Below are 19360 nucleotides of genomic sequence, written 5' to 3'. Positions count from 1 at the left end.
GGATTCAAAGGATGACAGATGGTATTTGAGAGTAATAAAGTGGGGTGGTACACAACCACATGCAGCGGGCAACATCACCCATCAAGGACACACACGACACAACATGGGGCTTTGCAAACAAACATACAAGACTGCAAGAAAAGATAAGTGAAAATCCAGAAGGACGAGAGTTTACGATGAAGCGACAAGAAAGACAACAAGTTATACATGAGGTGACATAGTAGATGTTGAGTGCCAGCAAATATGAATATATTCAAGCGTGCTTCTGTTTCCTGTCATAAGAATCCTGTAAGTAACTATATGAGGGGAATGTATAGAAACAACGGTCTTACTTCCTGGATTGTGGGCCTGCTCCAGTGCTATTGGCCTTCCGTCGCTTGTTGTTTTCTTTATCAATAGAGACAGGTGGGTGCATGTGTGCACCTGACGACCCGATTGCATTGAGAATATGCTCACATGTGGATGGAACATAGTGGCGTGTTGTTTGACATGGACCTTCTAGACCAGCCATCACACCAGTAAGAGGGTCAGGTATATTGGGATCTATTATGTTGATGCCAGAGGTGCTCGCACTGAAAGGTGTAGTAGGCGGTAAATGATTGGAATGAGAGAATGGTGGACTACCAGGCATAGCTGTATCACATGAGAACACAGGTAAAATCTGATCTGTCAGTTCACGAGTGATGGGTGGGGAAGATTGATAATCAAATGAGTCAGAGGAGTCATGCATGAAGCTGAAGTCAAGATCCTGAAGACAAGATGGGCCAGTGAATTGGTCATAGGGCTCCAGCGGTGGTAGGCTTGCAAAGAAAGTGTCAAAGTCAGATAAGTTGAACTGGTCAAAAGCAAGGGGAATACTATTGTCAGGGATGATCAATGGTACCGTACTAGTGGTGGTCCCAGCACCTGTAGGTGATGATTTGATGGTGGTCCCAGTGCCCATAGGTGATGATTTGATGGTAGACCTTTCATCCTCCTACATGAGTTTGAAGGTAATGCATTACCAGAAATGCATTACAATGTGTGATGCATTAATGATGAGAATTTAACATATGATAAATGCATTACTTACTGTGAGGTTAAACTGATAAAGGCCGCCATTCAGCCCCAGCTCAATATTGTGCCAAGCTCCAAGCACTTCGTTATCCATGACACCTTCCTCCTCAGCTACCTTTTCCTCACTGTCATGATCTTCTTCGTTACCCTCCCCAAAAATTTCCTCTGATTCATTGGCCACCTCGTCTGCAGCAGTATTTGGATCCTGTACTAGAGCTAACATCTTGTCATCGTGAGCTGATTGAACAAGGTAAGCAACATCATGTAATATTTGATAGATGCTTACTAATTGCCAATTTAACAAAATCTGCATAGGCAGTCCAAACTTTGCCAAACTCAGTATATTGGGCTGGAAACTCATTTCCCATTCCTGTCTCCCTGAGATGGTAGCTGCGTGATCCAGTGAGTTAATTTCAGCGTGTGGGAAATCAATACTTACTCAAGAACTACAATGTCCCCCGTAGTTGGGTCTTGTCCTCCTGCGATACAGGTGAACTTGAGTCCACCTGTCTTATGGGACAGGTGGCAGAAGATGCGATCAAGATGTACTCCAAGTTTGCTGAAGGCTCTGCATGTATAGGTGAGAACAAGTTATCCGTTATGAATCAGGACATACCTAATCTTCTCCTCTTGCTCAACTTTGTGAACAAAACCGGCTTTAGCTAGTTCATGTTTTTTTTGCCAGATTGCAAAGGCTTCTTGGTGCCTTGCTTTGACCTCAGCTTTTACGCTACCATCTTCAACAGCATATATAGCACGAGTGAGGACCTTCCGTTTTGCAAGCTTTTGGCCACATGTTGTGATACCCTTGGCCTCAATTGCTGCATCCACTTCACCCTTCATGCACTTGTTGTAGAAAATCTGTGAGTAAATTTCTACTTCTTGTGGAGCTCGTCCTGATACCTCCTCTCCTCCACTCAGAGTTTCACTCATGTCAAGCGCTCCTTTTAATCCCCCTGCTCATGCGTTACGTGCAATGTTAGTCTGCCATCCATACTATCTTTTGATCAGCTAGAAGGTCCCGCAGGTTAGTATGATGCAACCAAATTTTATGCATTGGATACTTACTATTTTATGATGACTCTGGGCATTACACAGTACTGTTGTCTGGGCCTGTGTGAGGTCTCCTTCCAACTGGACACCATTGATGCGCTCTGGCCATTGTGCCTCAAACATGGTCCATGTGTCAAGAAAGAATTCTGTGTATACTTTTGTCTTTTGACAAATAAAATACTCACCCATTCTGCTTAACAGGAATTCTTGCTGTTCTGCAGTAGCCCAAGGCTTTGGCCCACGACGACGCACCATTATCAAGTAGATGAAGGGATGATAGGTCCAGAGTCAGTGGGAAGGTGGGAACCAAACCACAGAAGTCAACGAATCTTAAAAGCTGGCTCTTGGCACATCTGTTCTGCTTGCTGTTCGGTGGCCAGACACTAGTGTACTGTATATTACTCTCAGTGCAAATTGTAGAAGTTAATGTCTGATTAATGAAAGACAAGACAGCCGTACTTCAGTGTGACCACACCCGCACTAGGCTTAAATAAATGTGCGGACCAGTGCAGCTGGGTGCCATCACAATGTTACTAAAGTGCAGTGTTACTGACTTTCACTGCGCTCTGTTTCATGCGGTGTTATTTCTTTCTAAGTAATCACTCCAAGCCTAAATAGCAACCATGTACAAAAACATGATGTGGGCAAGATTCTACAATACATTGGTCAATATATATATGTCGACACCATCCTGTATTTGTACAGGGAGCTGATGTGTCCATCTCGTGCTAGAGGGCCTTGTTCTCACCTCGCATGTTGTTTAGAAGACAGGTGACTTCGCCAGGGAGTTTGATGCTAAGGGTTAGATGAATTTGAGTTTGGTGGTGGGAATTGAGTGGGACTTACTGTCTATGTTCACAACAATCAAGCTTGAGAGCTTTACGTTTGGTGGCATCCAAAAGGTCTGGACATGCACGGAGGAATTTGGGGTGGCAGAATTCCCAAGTCTAGGATGTTGATGATGTACATTGGGCCTGTGGTGTCTGTTTTATGAGATATTAGATAGTAAAATGAGTGGAGATAGGTACGGACTCTGTTGATTTTGTGAAAGCCATACATGTTCAGTTGGTAGACATGTGAATCGTGTGTTGAATTGAAAGGTAGGAGGTTGTCGACTGAGATGAGCCCAGCCACAACTTATGGTGCACTGAGTCCTATTGCCTTGTGAGTATCTGTGACATGACTAAGAGAGTGTGGCTGTAATCACGCTAGAAAGGGACACAGGACACACCAACTGAAAATATTTTGTTTTTGAAAGGAAGATTCGTAATGTTTGAACCCAGCTCAATGGTTATCTGAATGAATGGATGAATGTGCAAGTCTCATAATGCGTTGTCCAGCAGAACCTCAACAGCCCAGGGCTTGGGGCTTGAAGGGGGATAATTGACTTACAACGACCAAGGCTAGACTGACAGACCCGAACATAATATACAGCAGTTCACATGACCATCAAATCCTCTGTGCAGATGTGTTTTGAATTCATGCAGTGGCTGCAGCCAGAGTCCAGGACAGATCATGAAGGCGGGTGGGCCACATCGACTTCAGTGACAGTGCAGAATTGGGGAAATATTACATTGCAAACATAATAAAAGTGATCCCTAAGTAAAAGGGTAGTCAAGCACGGAACAATAAGCAAGTGTGAAATAGTAAGCAAACATGACAGAATGAGAGTGGATTGGAGCTCAACTTGAAGTCAAGCAGTCAAGAACTTGCGACTTGGAATAGTGATGGAAGGACAAAAAACTCTGTCGTTGTGTAGGAATAGATTGTTACAACTTGGATGGTATCTGTTGGCGACGGTCAAACAGAGCGTGTGTCGTCAACGGTAGAGGACATCCTTGGGCTAGCACAAGGTTAGGGGTCTTACTTGGCGAGGCTTCGGCAAGTAAGATTTGACGCCTATGTCCAAATCGGGTAGCTTATGTCAAGTGGATGCTAGACGATGAGCTGTATCTGCCAAGGCTTACGACACCCGAAGGTTAATCGTAAGATCGTCGTTAATTAGAAGGACAGAAGTCCGACTAGTTAACAGGGGCTTTGCTCGTCGACGAAGTCGATGAGTAAAGATCGAGACTATAGGCTTATCTGCGAAGAGCAGATAAGAAGATAGAATATAGACTGCTGGCTAGGCAGAAAGGATCACTCTGGTGAGAGTAGGAGGTCAAGAACCAAGTAGATTCAAGTTAAGGAATATGTTACATGGTAGCGAGTTTATATAGAGGACAGGAAGCGTATTAGTGGATGATAACTCGTACTACCAAGAGAAGTAAATGGTAAAGGGTATAACCATAAAAGGAAGGCACGTTCGAGGTGAGACACGGGTGAATCCTGAATGTGCGGATAAGAAAGTGAGTCAAAGATCAGAATAAGAAGTGAAATGCGCAGGGGCACGATCGTGCAACTGTGGAGCTAAATATAAGTAACATGTGCGACTGTGCACAGAGTCATAGATCAAGAAAGGGAACAAGGTAAAGGGGATGCGTCGTGCATCATATCATAGGTTACCGTCCAGACGGTAAGGGCAGGGGGACTGTCCACAGGATCAGTCAGGTGGTGGAACGGAGCATGGATATGCTTCATCAGCGAACAGATCCGGCCAGATGTACTGGCTCTGCTGAAGCGACAGATAGAGAGCGAAAGGGAAGGCGAGAATGGCAAGGATGACAAGGGTAAGGTCGGGGTAAGGGTATGACGCGAGGGCTAATACGAGGAGGATTAGGAGAAAAATGGTGGGGGCCCAAGCATCTAGATGTTCTTGTAACATAGATAGCACATTAAATCACTCCAGTGTGCCCTGAATTTTGTACCAATGGAAGTTTGAATGAGAGAGCATCCAGTCATAATCGAGAACTTATCTTGAATATTCCAGAAGCATGACATGTGTGTTCCTTATACATGGTGAATGGGGCTGGCACTTCTTTGAATAAAAAATGACACCATCATTTGTTATGATGTTGAATAGGCCCGGGCTCTTCTATGTGTCGTTGGGATATTGAAATCATGCTTCCAAGAGATTAGTACAAGTTAACAATGAGCCTGACTCGGAGTCACTGGCTAGATGGATACATACCAAAATACATTATGGGGCAGTTTAGGTAGTTCAAATTCAAATTTCAAGTAGATCATACTATCAGGTGCAGTTGCACATGCAGCTGTATCCTCACGATGAACTTCAATTTTCTGTGTATTGTACAAGATGTCCACTCAGGTTTGCCAGTAATAACTTGTCAGGGGAGACTACAACATTGCACTTACTAGTACTCAGTACTCATGATTGATTCAAACATCACAAGAGTCAGAGTCAGTGACAAGAGCCAGTACAGCGGCTATCTGTACATAGTATTAATTAGAGTCATCATCCCAAAGTGGTAACTTTGGCTTACTCGTTCAAATGTTCAGACATCACACTATCGTGACTCAAACCATAGTATACAGTCACTGCGGAAACGAGATTTTGATCAGAGGATATTCTGAGTCGAATGAGAGTAGCTTCACCATCAACCTAGAATGGCCTTCACAGCTCAGGGCATTTGAGTTTGCCTTCAGCAAAACAAAACCAGGTCCTGTAGTAAGTGCACCATTCTTGTCTTTTGGCTCGCTTACCAGATGCTGATGATACTCTGTCTGCATCTTGCTCTTGCTTACCCAACTCTGATGACGCTTTGTCCGTGTCCCGCTCCCATCCAGTGTGTGTTCTTATCTTTTGGCTCACTTACCTGACCCTGATGGCACCCTACTTGCATCCTGCTCTCAGATAGTGTGTGTCCTCATCTTTTGGTTTGCTTACCCAATGCTGATGATGCTCTGGCCATGTTCTACTTCCAGATAGTGGGTGTTCCAGTCTTTTGGCTCGTTTACCTGGTGCTGAAAGGTGCTCTGGCAGTGTCCTGCTCTCAATCGGTACATGTTCTCATCCTTTGGTTTGCTTACCCAATGCTGATGACTTGACACGAGCCCGTTTGCAGCATCAGTAGACTCAGTACAAGTAAGTTTTTTTTATGGTTCTTTAAAAATAGATATCTTATTGTTTGATTACCATTCCAGTCCACTCGCGAGAGAGCCGACAGAGACAAGTAGGATTGGCCCCTACCCATACTACCAAAGTTACATGGTATGTCCATCATCATACGCTGTCGGTCTTGGCTGAAATAATTTTGCATACTAGGGAAACTTGAAGCACCACTTGGGTACTGCTGTGAGCTCACACATTGTGTTAGTGAGAGGCAGGGAGCAACAACTGGGGGCATTCGGGAGCGGGGTGAATTCACATGAGAAGCATATGAACATATGGTTGTTTTGTATTCTGTAGGTACCCATTGTCATAGAATCCGAGTGCAAGCTGGATGCTTCACTTAATGTTATTGAGTGCCCTCACATTTATATAGCTGAGTAGCTAGCTAGCAGCGCTAGCATGTATTTGCTGAAATATTTAATAACTTTTGCAATTTGTCAGAAAATAATTAAATGCCTGCAGCCAGATATACATCTAGTAAGTACAAAAATGTGTTCCACCTGAACTTCACTGGAGCTGATTACTGCATGCTTGAATGCTCCTATCTGTCTCACTTCATGACCCCACTTTTGCCAATCTTTTGATCAGTCTGCTACACCATGTGAGTCCATCTTGTAATGAAATTGCAGTGGCCACCAACAGCTTCAGCAAACAACTGTATCCTGTGCACCCTGAAATCTTTGAAAGGGATGAGTGTCACACCCGGTGGGGGTTTTGGGAAGGGTGGAAATGTAATGAATGGAAACTCCTGGATTGCTGTCGTGTCTGATGCAGAGGGCTCAGCAATCCTTGAAGGCAAGTGATCGACAACTACAATAGAGTTTTTTTTAGCGCTGAACTTACCAGAGCATCTGAAATATATGCCTTGCAGGTTGCTCTTAGACCCCCTACTAGCATCGAAGCGTCCGTTACTTAGAAGACCTGAATAAGACAAAATTGCGAGCTACATTAGGGGGCAGATAAATTGATGTGCACTAAGTTCGTACTTAACACTTGTGTACCTCTACCCTTCTTAATTGCAGTGTAAAGAAGGACTTCTCCAACAGTGAGCAAAGTGACGGCATAAACCACATCAGAGAAGCCTTCGATATTCTCTGCGACTTCATCCCTGGATACAAGTGCTCAGTAAGTACGTGCAATGTCAGACAGGACTGACTTACCAGTGATTAAAAACACCAATATATCACCCACAAGTGACACAGTAATAGGGTCCAATCTGGCAGGCACTGCCGGTATGTTGTAGAGGATCCCATGGTACAGGTATACAAAGCATTCATTGGCCATTGCACCAACAAGATCCTTATATAAGGCTGTGTCGTGTTTGACCCACCTGACATCTGCATCTGCCTCTCCATTGAAGTAGGGCATTATAGTGAACAGTAGAGTTTCAGGTAACTGAAAAAAGTGCACCAGTAAGACTCATCAGTGGTGGATCAGGTGATGACGGGGGTATGCATGCTATAGTAAATGAACCAAGGGTCGACAATGAAGTGTGCATAACAGGAAAACCCTGGTGGCAAAATGATCAGTTTCGTAGAGGTGTCAGAAAAGCTACTCACCCTGTGCATGAGGCCTGGGCTGCACACCTGGACCAACCAGCATGGAGCATTTCAGACCATGTTCGATATTTTGAACTAATGAAAAAATTGGGGTTCTACTCAAGGAGGTTGGAGGAAAGGACAGGAGAACCATACAAAACTGACATGAACAATATTCAAGATCATTGGTAGGTGGCGCAGATCCTTCTGAGTGTCGCGCAGTTGAGCCTGGGGACTCAGACATCAGAGTAAAGGAAAGGCACAGTGAGGGAATATTGACCGGCAAGCTCATTTATAAGGCAGCGAAACAAGCATGTAATGCATTACTCAGCATCTTACAAAGTAATGCATTACTAATACTACCGTACAGACTTGAGTGTTCATTCCCTCCATTTCCAATGACATTGAGCTGAGGATGATCCAACACTGCTTTAACATGTGTTGGAAAGGGGGTAGACATTGAGGCACTCAAACATGACAACAAAGCGATGCTTCATGCATCAAGCATGTTCACACCCTATCCGGACAAACATGTAAGCAGTCTTGTTATAACACAGCCAAATGATAAACAGCAGAGGGTATAGTACAATGGTTGTATCTCTCAGATTAGAAGTGTATGTGACCAAATACTAGTACCTGTCCATAGCAATTTCAATGCTAAGACAAGAACTGTTAACCGTCATAGTAACATGTCATTGCACCGAACTGCAACACACACATGTGAGGAGATGCAACAACAAAGTGGACTGGAGATTATGAGGAGGGTATTGCCCCTTGTCAAGCATGCAGGACACAACTGATGACCATTGGTGCAAAAATAATGTTGGAATCTGAGAGAGCTGAAGGAGAGAAAGACAAAGCGGCCCAAGAATAGGCACAGGGGGAGACGTAGAGGGTAAGCACATCCAAAATGGGAAGAGATGGGTGATGTGTTGATGTTGGCTCACACCATGCAATGTTTCAGTTTATTTTTCCGTATATCAAAGTTCCTGGTGCACTCACCTTATGAGCCCCAGTCCTAGAGTTGAAACATCTCAGTCTTCAATCCATGTGAGTTAATACTTCATTTTATCTACCACTCTAACATCAAATAGATTTCCACCTTTGTATAGGTACAGAGTTTGTTAGTAGAGTCTTCAATCTGGATGCTGAGATATTCGCACCATTTTATAGCCTTTGTGCCTCCCATTCAATGCGAACTCCAATAAATAACACCACCTACAACAAGAGTGAGTGGAGCCCAACATTAAACTTGATATACACAAGGCTAATTGCAAGCAGGAGAAGGACAGAGGATGACTCGTCAGAATACTGATGGGCCATCAGCCAAGGTATGTCAGCATATTCCCACACCTTTGAGGCACGTCTGCGTCTGCCATCTGACACCACCATGACTTACCGATGTATCACACTTGTACGGTTATAAGCTCAACAGTTTGGCCTCGAGCCTTTCCATAGTGCCTCTGTAAGTATGATATAGTATCTAATGTATCATCTTACATCAAATCTTAGCAAGTATAATTCCTAGTAATGACCTGCAGGTCATGTACACTGTCCGATGTCTGCTTCCCCAACACCTATCATCCAAAAATGTCAACCAACGGAAGCGAGTCAAGCTTAATGTCTACACCCCACCCCACCCTGATGCCCCAACTGTTCACCAAACATACACATTTGTATCATGCAGTCAAGGCTTCCAGGCACATAGTTCTCAAGTTAACAGCTCTCAGACTGAACCTCAGACCGAAACTGAAACAATGAATGATGAAGTTTTCAATATGAATTTTGATTATGATCATGACACATGATATTTGCGACATGGAGCATGTGAAGGGTCACAATAAAACTCAATGGAAACGCACAGCTGGTGTAGGTCTCCTTTTGTACCTAGTAATAAGCCATTCTCACTCATTCATCAGGACCATCCACTTCTATTATGGATGGGTGATTGGGATATGTTCTTAGCTGAGTTCCTTTGGCACAAAGGCAGAGGCGATTATGCTGGTGCCACTGTCTGCTTTAACCGTCATCTTGATGTCCCTCGATTTCGATGTATTGATTGCTTTGGTACGGAGCTGTACTGTAAGGATTGCATTGTGATCTTACACAGTCGGAATCTAGTGCATCACATCCAAGTAAGTCCATTTGCGCAATATTGTGATTGGACACTCATGTTTAGTTTTGTGATAGGAGTGGTCAAACTCTTGTTTTACAGCAGTGTCACTGAAGGGAGCCCCTTCAGTGACAAATTCTGTATTATATGGGTCACCCGACCTACATAATATCCCGTATAAGACAGGCCAGCGGACTATGGGCCAATGTTATGTATATCCCCAATGTTGATGGATGGGCCAGGAGGGATATTATTTCCGATGGAGATGGGTGGACCCATCTATGCTAATATTATATATATCCTCAAAGATGTCGGGTGGGCCAATGTAATGGTTTATTGTATAGATGGGTGGGCCGAGGTACAGGAAGTATTTTGTACACGGTGTCCTGCATGATGTGGGAATCATGCATGGACATGAATACTAGGTGACCCTCAAAAGATAAAGTCTGTTAGCTTAGTCCTCAGACTAGTCAACCCATACCTTGGTTTCAAACCATGGTTCATATTTCCAGTTTTCCCCAAGTTTCATGATCTGAATATGTTTTGACAGAAAAAGTCTAATGTGAGGTGGGAATCACATTTAGACCTAGTTGATGTGAGAAGGGAAATGAAGGTTAAGGTATAGCCTTGCCTTTGGCTTATTCACTTTGGCTAGAGAAAACCATAGAGAAAAGTACAAAGCCTATAAAAAACCTATCCAAAAAGACCGTGTTTCAATTCCTGCCAACTGTATTATTTTGACTGGGTTTCAATTTCTACCAACTGCATTATTTTTTTGACCATGTTTCAATTCCTGCCAACTGTCTTATTTTTGCTACCTACTTTTCTCTAGTGTTTCTTTACTTTACTTTTTCATTAGGATGCTTACACTTCATAAAATTGTACCCATAGGGTATGATGTCATTATGATGTCATAAGACTTCACAGATACTCCTGCAGGTATTCTGTTGAAAGATATTGTGTCATCAAACTCTAGATTATTCTACTCTACAATGACATCATTCATGATGTCATTTCCTTCTAGAATATTCTGCTCCACAATGACTCACTCATGGAAGGTTCTGGAATCTTTTGCTCCACAATGATGTCATTACTCCACATTCCAGAATGTTCTGCTCCACAATGATGTCATAGCTCCATCTTTCACTTGTATTTTATTCTTTTATTGGGTTTGACCCAATATTTTGATTGGTCCTCCTTATTTTTTATTGTTTGTGAACCTAGGTTACTTTCCCATACAAAATGTATATGAGGAGAGCCCATTCTCCCTCCAAAAAAAATATGATCTCCCATTTGTAGCAATCTGCCTATCAGATATTTCACTTGCAAAGTTAGTCCCTTTGAAGTGAGACAAGTGCAGGGAAAAGAATTCCCTTGAGATTATAAGTTTCTTACCTTAGAAACTTATTTAGTGCTATAGACCAAGCATTCTTGGTCACATATATTGTCTTTGAGACCCCTTTGTCTCATTGCTCTGTGCCCTTTGACTAAGCGATCTTAGTCATCTATCATATTGTTGAGACCATGTCTCACTAGTTGTCCCATAGACCAAGCGATCTTGAACATATATACGTATATTTGAGAGCATTGTCTCACAGTCAAGTGTCCATAGACCAAGCGATCTTGGTCATATTTCGTATATTTGAGACCACGTCTCACTAGTTCCAGTATCCAAGTCCAGAGCCTAGAAGGAGATTTCCTAGGCAAATACATTCCAGAAACCGAATTACGTGTCTAGAAGCTTATTCCTAGACAAGAGATTTGAGTTTCAATAAGGAAAAAGTAAAGCTCCGGCTAGGTTGATCTTTATAAAAAAATTAGTTTAGCGAGCCTCCCAAGAACTCACATGTTATCTACCACGAAATAGGAAAAGTCGTAGACCGTGTTAATCGAGGACTGGCAAGCAGTCTTATCCAAAGTGTAATTGTGGTGTCATTACATTTACACGACTTTATATAAGACCCTCGGTTATTAAGACAACAGGTGGGCCGAGGGAGTGGTGGAATATGTATTATATAGACGGGTGGGCCAATGTAAGGGTTTATTGTATAGACGGGTGGACCGACATACTGGAATTATTTTGTAGACGGATGGGCCAACGGAGTGGTGGAATATTCATTATATAGATGGGTGGGCCGAGGTAGTGAGATATCTGTCTGACATTCATGGATTACCGAGTCCCAGATGCCCAAAAACCGAATCCCATTGTGCAACATCCATTCCAGACACCCGAGCACCCCACCAAGTGCCAAGTGCCGAGGCCTGCGCCCTGATGTCCGAAGCCCAAAACCCGAAGCCCGAAATCTGAAAATATGTATACAACATATCCATATTTCCCTCACTGCACAAATCACTGGGTGTTGAGTACCGAAACCCAAAACTTGACACCTGGTACACAAATCACCAAGTGCCGAGTGCCGAGGCCCGCGCCCTGATGTCCAAAGCCCGAAACCCGAAAATATGTATACAACATATCAATATTTCACTCATTGCACAAATCACCAAGTGTTGAGTGCCAAAACTAGAAACTGACACCTGGTACAAAAATCACCAAGTGCCGAGTGCGGAGGCCCGAAGCCCGATGTCCGAAGCCCGAAACCCAAAGCCTGAAACCCAAAAATATGTGTACAACATATCCATATTTCACTCATTGCACAAATCACTGAGTGTCGAGTACCAAAACCCGAAACTTGACACCCGGTACACAATCACCAAGTGCCGAGTGCCGAGTGCCAAGGCCCGATGTCCGAAGCCTGAAACCCAAAGCATGACACCCGAAAATATGTATATAACATATCCATATTTCCCTCACTGCACAAATCACCGAGTGTCGAGTGCCAAAACCCGAAACTCAAAGCATGGTACAAAAATCACCAAGTGCCAAGTGCCAAGTGCCAAGGCCCGAACCCCAATGTCCGAAGCCCGAAACCCGAAGCCTGAAACCCGAAAATATGTATACAACATATCCATATTTCCCTCATTGTACAAATCATGGAGTGTCAAGTACCGAAACCCAAAACTCGACACCCTGTACACAAATCACCAAGTGCTGAGTGCTGAGGCCTGAGCTCTGATGTCCAAGGCCCCAAACCTGATGTCCGAAGCCCAAAACCCAAAGCCTGAAACCTGATAATATGTATGCAACATATCCATTTTTCCCTCATTGCACAACTTACTGAGTGTTCGAGTACCAAAACCTAAAACTTGAGACCCGGTACACAAATCACCAAGTGCAGAGTGCCAAGTGCCAAGGCCCAAAACCCGGCATCTGAAGCCCAAATTCTGAAGCCCGAAACCCAAAAACATGTATGCAATATTTCCATTTTTTACTCATTGCACAAATCAGCAAGTGTTGAGTGCCAAAACCCAAAACTCAAAACCCGGTGTGCAATACGCAAAGATAATGAAAACATGGAAGTTGTTGTCCAAGTCTAGGTGAGTGTATTGGTAGTCTTTCTTGTCAATTGGTTATTTCATTACTCGGTACTCAGTACTTGGTTCTGATACTCAGTACCTGGTGTAATGATAGTTGTGGCACTGGGCTCAAAAACCTGTGTTTTTGATACTCACATTAAACAGTATTTGTCTGACACATACCTGACATTCCGATCCTGATCCCGACGCCCAACCCCCGGCCTGAAAGTTTTGGACCCAACATTTTTGCATCGGACTCATCCTTCCTATGTCCTGTCTAGTTGTATCTATCCCCACTGGTGCATATTTACTCATTTTCGCATTATTGTATATTACAGACAGTGTTATTACATGTAAGCATAGACCATTGCACTTTTGACATTTTTCACGATTTTCAGTATCTTACCCTTGCATCCATGATCCAACCTTTTAATATATAATGAGCATAGCTTATATTATTGCCTCTGATGACCAAGATCAGCTCACAATAGGCTGGAGTTTGTGAGCTAGTGTGCATACTTGCCATTTGTCCTGATAAGGGGCCCATACCTTCAAAACATTGAATCTTCATGATCAGAAACCTGGAGTACATTTAAAATATATTAAGTATCATAGACATAAATTTACAGACAAATCCACCAAGAATTGAGTACTGAGGAAGTGAAATAGATAAGAAATGGAGTGTGGGAAACTTCAAAGACCCAAAGCATCGAAAATGGTCAGTGAAGTAATATAGGACTTTAATGCTGAGTCAACTCATGTTTTCACTATATCGCTTCCACCCACCCCCTACCCTCAAGGCAGTAGGCAGTATGGGTTCCTTAGGTACTTTACAGTCTATCCTACATATTTTTAATGAAATCTTTGGCCTGAATCATCTATAAATGTGACTTTGTAAAAATATGTCTATTGTCACATTTCACACATATGCCTGTCATTACATCAATCCTTCATGTATCTTTCTAAACTATTAGGGCTATTATAATGGACATATATGGGTGTTATTCCAGGTCTCTGATCCCATCACAGGCTTGTCATGTTGGATATCTCAACATAATGTGCAAGTCTCACTATTAATATTCATTCTTTTATCTGTATGCTCACTTACTGCACACATGTACAAATGCACGCCTCATCTTTACATCATTGCTAACATGCCAGACAAATATATAATCCTCATACCTGCATCATCCTACCTCAGTCTATTTGTTCTCAGACTGAGGTATGACTATACATTCATTATCATACTTGACACTGACTAACATTTAATGTAGTCTTCAAATAATCTCCAATTGACAAGAATGACATGAGTATGAAAATCAGTGGTTCTGAGCCCAGCACTGCAACCATCACTACACTGAGTACCAATACTTGGTAGGACCACCAATACACTCACATAGACTCGGACCACAACCTTCATTAAGAAAGTTAAGCATAATAATAATTTTCATTTTTTCATTATCATTTTCCTATATTGACTAGCGAGTCCCGAGTCCCAACCCTTGGTAGTCAATACAATTCCCAAGTTATTTGAACCCTACATCAATGGATAATACATACAAATACAGAATTCATGTCCAGTTGTAGTCATGTGTACCGGGTGTTGAGTTTCGGGTTTCGGTACTCGACACTCGGTGATTTGTGCAGTGAGGGAAATATGGATATGTTGTATACATATCTTTGGGTTTCAGGCTGATTTGTGCAATGAGTGAAATATTGATATGTTGTATACATATTTTCGGGTTTCAGGCTTCGGGTTTCGGGCTTCGGACATTGGGGCGCGGGCCTCGGCACTCGGCACTTGGTGATTTGTGTACCAGATGTCAAGTTTCGGGTTTCAGTACTCGACACCCGGTGATTTGTGCAGTGAGGGAAATATGGATATGTTGTATACATATTTTCGGGCTTCGGGCCTCGGCACTCAGCATTCAGTGATTTGTTTAATGTAAATGAAAAATGGGCATGTTGCATACCGGGTTTCAAGTTTTGGGTTTTGGCACTTGACACTCGGTGATTTGTGCAATGAATGAAAAATGGACATTTTGCATACATGTTTTTGGGTTCCAGGCTTCGGATTTTGGGTCTCAGGCTTCAGGTCTATCAGGACTCGGCACTCGGTGATTTGATAACTGGACTTTTAAGCTTCAGGCTTTGGGTGTTCAGGTGTTCATGTGTTTGGTGTAAGGAAATAGAAATTTCACACATTTTCACCAGTTTCCAGTTTCCAGTCTTGAGCTTGGGGTGTTCGGGTGTCCGGAATGGATGTTGCACAATGGAATTCGGTTTTTGGGCATCTGGGACTCGGTAATCTGTGAATGTCAGACAGATATCTCACTACCTCGGCCCACCCATCTATATAACATCCCCCTCCATCGGCCCACCCGTCTATATAATGAATATTCCACCACTCCCTCAACCCATCCGTCTACAAAATAATTCTAGTATGTCGGCCCACCCGTCTATACAATAAACCCTTACATCGGCCCACCCATCTATACAATAAACCATTACATCGGCCCACCCGACATCTTCGAGGATATATATAATATCAGCATAGATGGGCCCACCCATCTCCATCAGAAATAATATCCCTCCCGGCCCATCCGTCAACATCGGGGATATACATAACATCGGCCCATAGTCCACTGGCCTATCTTATATGGGATATTATGTAGGTCGGGTGACCCGTATAATACGGAAATATGTCACTGTAATATGTGCACTCTACACTACACAAACCACCTCACATCCCTATGTCCATTCACTCTCTATTGGCTCGTTGTTTCTCCCCAACACCCATCTCTACATGCCTTTCAATATGGCCTCCTGTGGTGCTCTGGTGCTTGCATCATGCTTTGTTTCTGAGATTGTCATGTATCCTACTCATGTGCCATGATAACAGTCTTAATACATGTCATTGTACTACTCAGAAGGAATATATGAAATGCTGTTCAAAATATATTGTCAGAATGGTGCAAGTAAGATTAAAGTATGAAGTTCCATAGCACAAAGTTTGTCAAGTATGAAAATCATTAGTTCAGATGAGAGCAGGCCCACTTCACAGCTTATTCAAGTTTGCAACAGCTGACTTCATAATCAAATTTAGTGAATGGGGAGTCAATAAAACCTGCACTACTGGAGGACAATGATACCAAAGGGTAAAAGGGAACATCAAATGATATAGTGGGTTCTTGTATGACAGGTGTGTCAATGAGAGGTGCACTATTGAATGCAAGAGGTGGGTTGATGAGAGGTGCGCTATTGAATGCAGGAGGTGTGTTGATGAGAGGCGCACTATTGAGTGCAGGAGGTGTATTGATGAGAGTCATGCTATTGAGTTTAGGAGGTGTGTTGATGAGAGGCGCGCTATTGAATGCAGGAGGTGTGTTGATGAGAGGCATGCTATTGAGTTTAGGAGGTGTGTTGATGAGAGGCGCGCTATTGAATGCAGGAGGTGTGTTGATGAGAGGCGCACTATTGAGTGCAGGAGGTGTGTTGATGAGAGGCATGCTATTGAATGCAGGAGGTGTCAATAAGAGTGCCATCCATCTCATTCTCACTGTCAACAGTAGTGGAACTCATATATGGAGCCTTCTTACAGGGCCTTGAGGTTGCATTTTTATTGGGAGAAAAGGCATGGCACCGCTTCTTGTCCTTATCTGAGTGAGACTAGCAGCAATGTTGCCGCTGTTGAGCTTGCCATTTTGCTCCTCAATGAGCTCCTACAACTCCTCGTCATCTAGCTGTCTCCAGGCAGTTTCTCCAGACTTCTATCTCTCTCTGAGGACCTCCAGAGCAGGGATGCCTTACTAATATTGTCAAAGGGGATCTCATCAGGCCATCCTTCTATTACTACTTGATAGCATGAAACAACATTGTGCCAATAATGGACCCACTGCATTGTCGCCTTTGGGTTATTTGTAATCTTCTGAGAGGAAGACAGATTCAGATCGTAAATACTCTCTTGTGCCTAAGGTCATCATGTGCCTCATTGAGTAGCTGATACCGCTTTGCTTCGGGGACAATAAGCTGATGCTTCCCTTGCATATCTTTCCTCTATAATCTGCCATTGAAGATAAAGTACTGGCGAGATGCACCAACAAAAGTTTTGAATTCTTTGTCCGAGAGTTCCAAGGGTTGTTCTCAGTTCTCTAGGCACTTCTGAATATTCAGGATTCTTGCATCTTGTGCTTTGGCAATCTCGGAGCGTGAGATGCAGATATTGTCAGGACTATCTTTAGTAGTACCTAAAAATGCGGAAAGGATGGGGGGTCAGGTTAGTGGGTTTGGTACAGATATAGTATATGGGTAGCGTGGGTTATCAAAATATATCTGTGCAACAGCATAAGTGTGGTCGTTGAGAATATCCATGGAAGATGAGTATGAGCAGTCAAGCCAGTCCTCATGATCATCACTCTTGTCCAGATCTTCAGGTGCACGAGGTCTTCTTGAGAGTCTGTCAGCACTGGCATGCTTTGCTGCGGGAACATGAATTAGCAAGAATTGAAATAAGAGAATACAAGCAATCCATCGGTTGATTGTCACGTTAGGTTGGAGATCAGGGTTATTGATCATCCCCTTAATATACTTAGTGTTGACCTCAACCACAAGGTTGGTGACACCAAAAATAAAAACTCAGACTGCATGAAGTGTGTGGAGCAATCTGTATAGCTCGAGTTTCACTTGCAAATAGCGGCTCTCTACTTCTGTAAGTGTGATGGATCCGAAGCAGTTCGGGTAACATTTTCTGTCTTTGCTGATTTGGAGAAGGATAAATCCTACGGCAATGTTGGAGGTATCAACAGTGAGGATGACTTTGTGACCCATTTGTAGTTGATTGGGCAGAGTGTGGGGACTCTAATATCAAGTCCTTGAGTGTCTGCATCGCTTCCTGCTGTTCCAATTCCCATATGAGTAGTGCGTTCCTGCATGTAAGGTTGATGAAAGGTTGGGTGATCTTGGAAAAATTCTTAATGAAGATACAGAGGACTCTGTATGTTCTAAGAAAGCCCCACCCTTACATGACATTGCTACACTGGGGCCAATCTCAGATCTTCTGCACTTTGGACTCTTCTGGAACTCTGCCTTTGAATGTACATTTGTGACTGTCAATGATAGTGGTCAGTGTGGCTAGAATGAACTTAGTAGCAGATATGGTAACACCAACATATTTGAGTCTCTGGAGAATGTGGTTGATCACCTTACAATGCTCCTGGCATTTGAACCGGCAAATGCCCAGGTTCTTTGGAATAGTCTCATATGAGCCATCAGCTTGGTGATATTGGGTTTTCGCCTATTTGACTGGGACATCATCAATGAACGGAGAAATATACTCTGGTATCTCATGCTGCAAAATAGATGCTGTATCTCCTTGGTATACCTGGACTGTGTTAGCATGTCCTTGCGGCAACATGGTTAACTGATGGGTCTGAGTGGGGTTCCAAAGGTTGTTAGGTTGTGCGAGTCTTCATGCAATGCTTGCTGATTATAACCTGAGTACAGATACATCATGCCATATACCATGTATCCTGCGAAGGACTCAGCGAGGTCCTCAATGAATGGTGGGACTGAGGAGTCTCGTATGGTCACTGCATTGAGCGGCTGGAAGTCATGAACTAGATGTAGGGACTTTCCGTATTTCTTGACTATGCAGAACCAGCATGAATGGTATGCGGCGGTGGACAGTTCATAGACTCCGGAGTTGATTTTCTCCTTAATGATTCTGATAACTTTGCTGACAGTTGCTGGGGGAATAGGGATGTTGCGCTGAGACCATGGGGTATGCGGAATTGTTGGAATTTTGTATGGCGGAAAATAAGTTTTATTGAGACATCTGCATTCACTTGCATCCCAAGCAAAAGCCATTTCGTGTACTCTAACTGTTATGGACTTAGATAGTGTCTGTTGGCGATGCTCAAACAGAGCGTGTGTCATCAATGGTCAAGGACATCCTTGGGCTAGCCCAAGGTTAGGAGTCTTGCTTGGCAAAGCTTCAGCAAGCAAGGTTTAACACCTATGTCCAAATTGGGTAGCTTATGTCAAGCAGGGCTTGACGATAAGTGTATCTTCCAAGGCTTATGACACCCGAAGGTTAATTGTAAGATCTACATTAATAGAAGGACAGAAGTCCAACTAATAACAGAGGCTTTGCTCAATAACAAAGTTGATGAGTAA

General features: G+C 43.2%; 3 protein-coding genes across 3 annotated transcripts; all 3 read right to left on the bottom strand.

Moving 5' to 3' along the window:
• Positions 1–328: 328 nt before the first annotated feature.
• Positions 329–1989, bottom strand: EDB93DRAFT_1256489 (uncharacterized protein; the record flags this gene model as incomplete). The annotated part of the gene is made up of 5 exons (XM_041453952.1): positions 329–976; positions 1073–1293; positions 1343–1446; positions 1496–1624; positions 1673–1989. 5 exons carry the CDS (start codon positions 1987–1989, stop codon positions 329–331), a joined length of 1419 nt encoding a protein of 472 aa, XP_041301525.1.
• A 4724-nt stretch (positions 1990–6713) lies between these two features.
• EDB93DRAFT_1108862 (uncharacterized protein) lies at positions 6714–7489 on the bottom strand (the record flags this gene model as incomplete). Its single annotated transcript, XM_041447890.1, has 4 exons — positions 6714–6931; positions 6965–7042; positions 7123–7229; positions 7278–7489. 4 exons carry the CDS (start codon positions 7487–7489, stop codon positions 6714–6716), a joined length of 615 nt encoding a protein of 204 aa, XP_041301524.1.
• Positions 7490–16251: 8762 nt separating this feature from the next.
• EDB93DRAFT_1256487 (uncharacterized protein) lies at positions 16252–16731 on the bottom strand (the record flags this gene model as incomplete). Its single annotated transcript, XM_041453951.1, has 1 exon — positions 16252–16731. One exon carries the CDS (start codon positions 16729–16731, stop codon positions 16252–16254), a length of 480 nt encoding a protein of 159 aa, XP_041301523.1.
• Between the last annotated feature and the right edge of the window lie 2629 nt (positions 16732–19360).

Source organism: Suillus bovinus (assembly GCF_016758785.1).
Source record: "Suillus bovinus strain UH-Sbo-P2 chromosome Unknown EDB93scaffold_124, whole genome shotgun sequence".
In the NCBI taxonomy this organism is placed as follows: Eukaryota; Fungi; Basidiomycota; class Agaricomycetes; order Boletales; family Suillaceae; genus Suillus; species Suillus bovinus.
Note: the sequence above shows the minus strand (reverse complement) of the source record. Positions and strands in the feature narration are given on the sequence as shown.